The sequence below is a fragment of the Arachis hypogaea genome, chromosome 5 (assembly GCF_003086295.3).
Source record: "Arachis hypogaea cultivar Tifrunner chromosome 5, arahy.Tifrunner.gnm2.J5K5, whole genome shotgun sequence".
Classification (NCBI taxonomy): domain Eukaryota; kingdom Viridiplantae; phylum Streptophyta; class Magnoliopsida; order Fabales; family Fabaceae; genus Arachis; species Arachis hypogaea.
In genome coordinates this window covers 83864580-83872978 of record NC_092040.1, presented here as the reverse complement: position 1 = coordinate 83872978, position 8399 = coordinate 83864580, and the positions used below count along the sequence as shown (strand labels likewise).

The 8399-nt window shown below is 38.4% G+C and overlaps 1 protein-coding gene across 1 annotated transcript; it reads right to left on the bottom strand.

Moving 5' to 3' along the window:
* Nucleotides 1-689: 689 nt before the first annotated feature.
* Nucleotides 690-1884, bottom strand: LOC112803629 (ABC transporter G family member 35-like). Its single transcript, XM_025847114.2, has 7 exons — nucleotides 1871-1884; nucleotides 1625-1834; nucleotides 1459-1543; nucleotides 1198-1357; nucleotides 1030-1106; nucleotides 904-957; nucleotides 690-815 (listed from the first exon to the last, which is right to left on the bottom strand). Exons 1-7 carry the CDS (start codon nucleotides 1882-1884, stop codon nucleotides 690-692), a joined length of 726 nt encoding a protein of 241 aa, XP_025702899.2.
* Nucleotides 1885-8399: the final 6515 nt, after the last annotated feature.

Here is an 8399-nt window from a genome sequence, read left to right as displayed (position 1 = left end):
ATACAAGATCCTGTCCTCCTCCTCCTCCTCCTGCTCCTCCTGCTCCTACTCCTCCTCCTCCTCCTTTTGATTATTGTTATTGTTATTGTTATTGTTAACATCAGAACGTTCAAGACACAACTCAAAATAAGAATAGAATCATCAACAGAAGCAATTGTTTATTAAACAGCAGCAGTAAATAGCATGTTTCCCAGGTTCAAGCAAGCAGCAAACAGAATTCATGACTTAACCAGTTCCACAAACTGAAATCATTGCAGTTCATATAATATGGACAAAGCAACAAGCAGAGCAGCACTCAGCAACAACAAACCAAGAAAAATTAATGAAACAGTAACACTTTCACAGCATCTATTTTGGACAATGAAAAAAAATACAATAAACAGCAATCACAACTCACAAGTCCAGAATTCAACACCAAAACAGCACAATAAACAAGTTCATCCAGGGCAACATTCAGAGGAAAGACAAATTCATTCCGAACAGCAGCAGTAAACAAAACAAAACCTACATCCACTAACTAGTCCAGATTCTCTAACCACCTAATTCAACTAAACTAAATTAGTTGAACTAAACAAGCTAAACAGAATGAGCTAAACCAGATTAAATGAGATGAAAGGGGAACCTGGGAAGCAGGGAATTGGAACAGGGGAAGGGAAGGGAAAGATTGATGATGATGTCTAAGCAGTTGTCTAAGCAAGAAACGTTATTGCAGGGAAAGATATACCTGTTGTTACACGCTTCCTTTGTCCACCAGATATACCTCTGCGCATATCGTCACCAACAACGGTATCTTTGCAAATATCAAGCCCCAGTATCTATATATAATAACATGATCAAGTTGTTAAGCACCACAATTATCAAAGTGAAATTTAACCATCTTTCTTTAACAAAAAAATCACTTACTTTGAGAGTGTAGTCAGTAATTAGATTACTTTTCATTCCTTCCATTGCTGTAGCCTACAAAAACAAGCAAGAATAGTTAATATATGTGTTGAGTACATAACATGATTGATATATAAATTATAGTACCTTCATGAAAAGATCAAGTTCTGCCTCTGGAAATATGCCAGCATCCTTTTCCCTTCTAGCAAGCTCGGCTAATAAGTCTGTAATAACATTGTTAGAGAAAGAAAGCCAAAAGTATGAGCACATTGATCCTGATCTATACAAACATTAAACCAAGTTGATTCGAGTTACCATATCGAGTTCCAACCCCCTGGCATCTAGCCGAGAAATCGAAAGTTTCTTTGACAGTCATTTCACCCAAATGTACATCATTTTGGCTGATGTATGCTGAAGTCTTTCTTGGTACAAACTCTTTAGTCTTGTATCCATTGTAAGTAACTTCTCCTTCCACCTATTTCATTCACATCAAGCCAAATAGTTAATTGATGATCAGCATAATATATAGTAGCATCATGAGTCATGGCATGATATTGATAGGAGTGAAAAATATACCTTCAACTCAGGGTCCAATTTTGCAGCCAATGCAAGTAAAAGAGTGGTTTTCCCTGAAGAAGGTGGGCCAAGCAAAAGGGCCATCCTGCACAAACACATCATAATGGTTAAGTATATATATAAGAAACAAAACTTGAGAAGCTTAGCATACTAGTTAAATTAATACCTGGAAGGTTTAACAATGCCATTGACATTTTTAAGAATAGTGAGCCTTCTTCTTTTTGTAGTACTAACCCCAAAGATACCGAGGCCAGCTTCCAGAATGTTCAATGCAACATTTGGTAGTGTTGGGAGGGCTCTGCTTCCAACATAGCAATCAGCCTCAATTGTCAAATTCTGAAACCTCACTTCCACTGTTGGAAGCCTGATTCCAACCCTGCAATAACGTTTCTTGCTTAGACAACTTCTTTACCAGCCTACTATCATTACTTTCACAGTTGTTTAGAGGAATTACCTTCCTCTAAATACCCATGTGATGTCTTTTAAAGCCACCAAAGTTGTTTCCAACATGTCAAGGCCAGCCTGGTTTGCAAAGATGAACACCGGCACCGACTACGATCCAGACAAAGAATCATATATATCTTAAATTAAAGGCTTTCATGGAAATGATGAACTCTACTATGAACAAAACATCTGCCATACCTTCAAAGAACAGCACAAAATGGCATCCTGATGATGCTACAAATGTTTAAGCACTGACTCACTAATGAGAGAATCAGATCTCAGCAACTCTGCCCCCAAATAATAACTGTTATTAGAAGAAAAAAGAACAAAAACGTGAAGGGCATCATTAGATACTTTTCAAGAATGAATATTCAACAATAAAGCTTGAACACAATACAACAGATGCAGACTTGCCTATAACTGCAGCAGATCCAGTTGGCAAGTGTAAGAGCCTCTGGAAAACCAGGAGAGAGTTTTGAGCCAACTGCCAGGTTTATACCAGATGGAGAAATCACCATGGCAACCCTCTGCACAGAGGAAATCACACTACGGATGTCTGCTCCATTGCGACGGCGCTGGCTCGGGGATCGACAGTTTGAGAGTTGCAACAGGAATCTCTCATGCTTTAGAAATCTGGATGAAGAGAGCAAGGGATAAGTCAGGACAACCTCCAATAGAATAATTTTTATCAAATAAACTAGAATTCTATCCCTGAAATGAACAGTATTGCCTAGTTTATGTTAAAGATAAGAACCATTGCCTTAATTATACAATCAAAATGATCATGGTTACATCAATGCAATGAGTTTAATCAGAAAACGTGCACAGTACCATGTACACTGCAAAAAAGAATCAAACGAATCCAACGCCTAAATTCAAATGAGTTGGTAAGAACATAGATCAGGTTCCTTATTCCAACTACTATTTCTTTCATTCAGGTTCTAGCCAACAAAGTAACAAACTAAGAAAGCCAAGTTACCAGATCCAATTGCCATAAAAAACCAAATCCCTTTATATCAAACTCTAAATCAGAAAAATTATCAGTTTAATTGAAATTGAAACATACCAATCCATAAGCTCCCGGAAATCCAGAACTGCGCTTCTCATCGTTCATAGATCCCGAAACCTTGGCGTCAGAGTCAACGTGCACCGCAACTAATTCCTTCTGCTCCTCAAGATCTGTGGAAGAATTCCCACTCTTGCCTCTGCCATCAACTACTCCCAAGTCCATATAGAACACGAGACCAACGAAGAATGCATAAAACCCTACGAATCCAATCGCCTGCCACAGGAAGATCTCCGCGCTAAGATACACGTAGAAGAGGAACATCGCTGCCGTCAAGTAGAAGAGCACGTCTCTGACGAAGGATGCAGGGTCGAGGGAGAACGGAGCGGCGTAGAAGGCGACGAATCCGACAACGAGGGCGGAGAGCAAGGTACCGGCGGAGAGGATGGCGCCGAATCGGTGCGGTACTGGCCAGAGCGGAGGGCAGCAAGGGAGGAAAAGACGTCGGGGGAGCCTGATACGACATCATTGGCTGCATGTGTGGCACAGACGCCGGAACAGCAACGCCACCGGCAGCAGAGGCGACGGCGGGAGCCATTGCAACCGCAGAGCTAACACCAGGAGGTGGAATGACGGATTCTGGTAGGCAAGGCTGGGCGGAGCGGCGCCTCCGGATGGATTTGGCAGCGGGGAGAAGTGCGGTGCCTGAGGAGACAGCGGCCGGAAGGAGGGGGCGGCGGGAGGCGCGAAGGGAGGTCCAGTGGAGACCTGAGGCGGCACGTAGGAGAAGGTGGGATGATGCTGCTGCAACGGCAGCGGGGGTGGTGGCGCGGAGAGCAGAGTCGGATTGGGATGTAGAAGGTTGAGCGTGAGGGGTTATTAGGGTTATGGGTTGTGAGTGACGGCGACTGAGAGAGCCTCAAAGCTTTTGAAGTTTGAAGGTTAGTAGGATTCAGGGTTATTGGATTTGGGTTTTTTTTTTTGGGTAAACTTTTTGGCCACGCTTTTAAAGCGTGCCAAAAGAGTATCAGGATATGGCCACGTTTTGTAAGCGTGGCTGTAATGTAACCCTGTCGCCACGCTTTAAAACGTCCTTGTTTCTCTCTATGGCCACGCTTTTGAAGCGTGGTAGAAAAAAAACGTGGCCGTTTCTCTAATCAATTGCCACCCTTACAAAAGCGTGGCCGTTGATCTTTTTCGCCACGCTTTTGAAGCGTGGCAAAAAAAAAGTGGCCGAATCTCTAATCTATCGCCACCCTCATAAAAACGTGGCCATTGACCACTTTTGGCCACGCTTTTGAAGCGTGGCAAGAAAAAAGCGTGGCCATAGACCTTTTTTCTTGTAGTGACCGTGCCACATCCAGGGCAAGCTTATTGGTACATTAGCTATGTGAAGGGGAAATCTATTGACTATAGTCCTTCTAACATAGAAAGGGTGTTGATGGTGAAGAGGACAAACTCCACTCAGAGTTATGAGGAGAGGATGAAGCAACCAAACCTAGGATTTGATAAAATCCTGAACGAAATTTGTGTACTAAATGTATAGTGGATCAATGACAAAGATGGAAAATCCAACCAGCTGAGAAGAATGGACTTGAGCCCCCAAGCTAGGGGGTGGCTGGACTTTGTTAGAAGATCTTTGATTCCTACATCCAACACCTCAGAGGTGACCAAGGAGAGAGCTGTGCTCATATACAGCATTATGAAGGGAGAAAATATAAATATTGGGGAGTTGATTGACAACAACATCAACAAAATACTGAAGAGCACTAATGAAAGCACAAGCTTGGCATTCCCCAGCATCATACAAGAGCTATGTGATGAAGTTGGAGTTGAGAAAGTTATTGATGAGGTGCTGGTGAAGCAAGACAAGCCTATAACTGTCAAGAAAATGGCCAAGGTGTTGGTTGTCAACCCACTTCAAAGTGCCAGGGAGCATAGAGCCTGATGAGCGTATAATTTATACGCTTTTTGGCATTGTTTTTACATAGTTTTTAGTATGATTTAGTTAGTTTTTAGTATATTTATTCAAAAAAATTCACATTTCTGGACTTTACTATGAGTTTGTTTATTTTTCTGTGATTTCAGGTATTTTCTGGCTGAAATTGAGGGACCACCTGAGCAAAAATCTGATTCAGAGGCTGACAAAGGACTGCTAATGCTGATGGATTCTGACCTCCCTGCACTCGAAATGGAATTTTTGGAGCTACAGGAGTCCAAATAGCGCGCTCTCAACTGCGTTGGAAAGTCCAGGGCTTTCCAGCAATATATAATAGTTCATACTTTTCCTGAGTTTAGACGACGCAAACTGGCGTTTAACGCCAGCTTTCTGCCCTATTCTGGCGTTAAACGCCAGAAACAAGTTGCAAAGCAGAGTTAAATGCCAGAAACAAGTTACAAACTGGTGTTTAACTCCAAGGAAGACCTCTACACGTGAAAGCTTCAATGCTCAGCTCAAGCACACACCAAGTGGGATCGGAAGTGGATTTCTGCATCATTTACTTATTTCTGTAAACCCTAGTAACTAGTTTAGTATAAATAAAACTTTTTACTATTGTACTAGGGGTCTTTTTCCCTATTTTCGAATTCATATGCCATTTGGGGAGGCTGGCCATTTGGTCATGCCTAGACCTTCATCACTTATGTATTTTCAATAGTGGAGTTTCTGCACACCATAGATTAAGGTGTGGAGCTCTACTGTTCCTCGAGTATTAATGCAAAGTACTATTGTTCTTCTATTCAATTCAAGCTTATTCTTATTCTATGATATCCATTCGCATACAAGAGAATGATGAATGTGATGATTATGTGACACTCATCACCATTCTCACTTATGAACGCGTGATTGACAACCACTTCCGTTCTACATAAAGACAAGTTTGAATGTATATCACTTGGGTTTCTGATCAATGATTCACATCGACTCTCCTCTGATAATGGGACATCTGAATCTGAGATTAGAACCTTCGTGGTATAGCCTAGAATCAATTGCCAGCATTCTTGAGATATGGAAAGTCTAAACATTGTCTGTGGTATTCCGAGTAGGATCTGGGATAGGATGACTGTAACGAGCTTCAAACTCACGACTGTAGGGCGTGGTGACAGACGCAAAAGGATAGTAAATCCTATTCCTACACGATCGAGAACCAACAGCTGATTAGCCATACGATATCTATGCATGTTATTTTTCATCCGAGACGAGCAATCCGACAGTTGATTAGCTGTATAGAAACCGTAGAAAACCATTTTCACTGAGAGGACGGGAAGTAGCCATTGACAACAGTGACACCCAACATACAGCTTGCCATAGAAAGGAGTATGAAGGATTGGATGAACGCAGTAGGAAAGCAGAGATGCAGAAGGAACAACGCATCTCCATACGCTTATCTGAAATTCCCACCAATGAATTACATAAGTATCTCTATCTTTATTTTATGTTTATTTATATTTTAATTATCAAAACTCTATAACCATTTAAATCCGCCTGACTGAGATTTACAAGATGACCATAGCTTGCTTCAAGCCGACAATCTCTGTGGGATGGACCCTTACTCACGTAAGGTTTATTACTTGGACGACCCAGTGCACTTGCTGGTTAGTTGTGCGAAGTTGTGAAAAAGAGTTGAGATTACAACTGTGCGTACCAAGTTGTTGGCGCCATTGAGATCACAATTTCGTGCACCAAGTTTTTGGCGCCGTTGCGGGAGATTGTTCGAGTTTGGACAACTGACGGTTCATCTTGTTGCTTAGATTAGGTAATTTCTTCTTGTTTTAACCATTATTTTATTTTCAAAAAGTTTTCAAAAAAAATCTTTCAAAATTTTTCTTCTTTTTCGTTTTTCCAAAATAATTTTCAAAAAATACAAAAAAATTATAAAATCATAAAATCAAAAATATTTTGTGTTTCTTGTTTGAGTCTAGAGTCAATTTTTATGTTTGGTGTCAATTGCATATTTTTAATTTTTCTAAAAAAAATTTCGAAAACTCATGCATGGTGTTCTTCATGATCTTCAAGTTGTTCTAAGTAAGTCTCCTTGTTTGATCTTTAAATTTTCTTGTTTTGTGTCTTTTCTTGTTTTTCATATGCATTTTTAGTTTGTTAGTGTCTAAGCATTAAAAATTTCTAAGTTTGGTGTCTTGCATGTTTTTCTTTTCTTGAAAATTTTTTCAAAAATAAGTTCTTGATGTTCATCATGATATTCGAAGTGTTCTTGGTGTTCATCTTGACATTCATAGTGTTCTTGCATGCATCATTGGTTTTGATCCAAAATTTTTATGTTTTGAGTCATTTTAGTTATTTTTCTCTCTCCTCATTAAAATTCAAAAATAAAAAATATCTTTCCTTATTTTACTCATAATTTTCGAAATCTTTGGGTTGACTTAGTCAAAAATTTTTAAAATAAGTTGTTTCTTGTTAGTCAAGTCAAGATTTCAATTTCAAAAATTTATCTTTTCAAAATCTTTTTCAAAAATCAAATCTTTTTCATTTTTCTCTTTAATATTTTTGAAAATTTTAAAATTGATTTTCAAAATCTTTTTCTTATCTTTATTTCATAATTTTTGAAATTATTACTAACAATTAATGTTTTGATTCAAAAATTTCAAATTTGTTACCTTCTTGTTAAGAAAGGTTCAATCTTTAAATTCTAGAATCATATCTTTTAGTTTCTTCTTAGTCAAGTCATCAACTTCAATTTTCAAAATCAAATATTTTTAAATTTTTTTTTTCAAATCTTTTTCAAAATAAATTTCAATCATATCTTTTTCAAACATATCTTTTTCAAATCATATCTTTTTCAAAATCAATTTCAAAAATCTTTTCTAACTTCTTATCTTTTCAAAATTGAATTTCAAATCTTTTTCAACTAACTAATTGACTTTTTGTTTGTTTTACTATTTCTTATCTTTTTCAAAACCACCTAACTACTTTTCTCTCTCTAATTTTCGAAAATCACCTTCCTCTTTTTCAAAAATCATTCTAATTAACTAATTGTTTCAAATTTTTATTTTAATTTTGTTTCTTCTCTTAATTTTTGAAAATCACTAACCATTTTTCAAAAACAATTTTCAATATTCTCTCCCTCTCATCTTCTTCTATTTATTTATTTAACTACTAACACTTCTCTTCTACTCATAATTTGAACCCTCTTCTCTTCTCTCTCTGTGTTCGAATTTTTCCTCTCCTATTCTTATCTTCTTCTACTCACATAAAGGAACCTCTATACTGTGACATAGAGGATTCCTCTTCTTTTCTGTTCTCTTCTTTTTCACATGAGCAGAAGCAAGGATAAGAACATTCTTGTTGAAGCTGATATGGAACCTGAAAGGACTCTAATGATGAAGCTAAGAGAAGCTAAAGCACAACAATCCAGAAAAAACCTTACAGAGAATCTAGAAAAAGAAGGAGACATGGCCGAACCCAACAACAATGCAAGGAAGATACTTGGTGACTTTACTACACCAAATTCCAACTTTCATGGAAGAAGCATCT

What these genes read in the sequence shown, in the direction of transcription:
- LOC112803629 (XM_025847114.2), bottom strand. An exon ending in AATTGGACCCTGAGTTGAAG is followed by an intron (nt 1,358 to 1,458) that starts GTATATTTTTCA and finishes TGAATGAAATAG; the next exon opens with GTGGAAGGAGAAGTTACTTA. An exon ending in TTACTGACTACACTCTCAAA is followed by an intron (nt 816 to 903) that starts GTAAGTGATTTT and finishes TATTATATATAG; the next exon opens with ATACTGGGGCTTGATATTTG.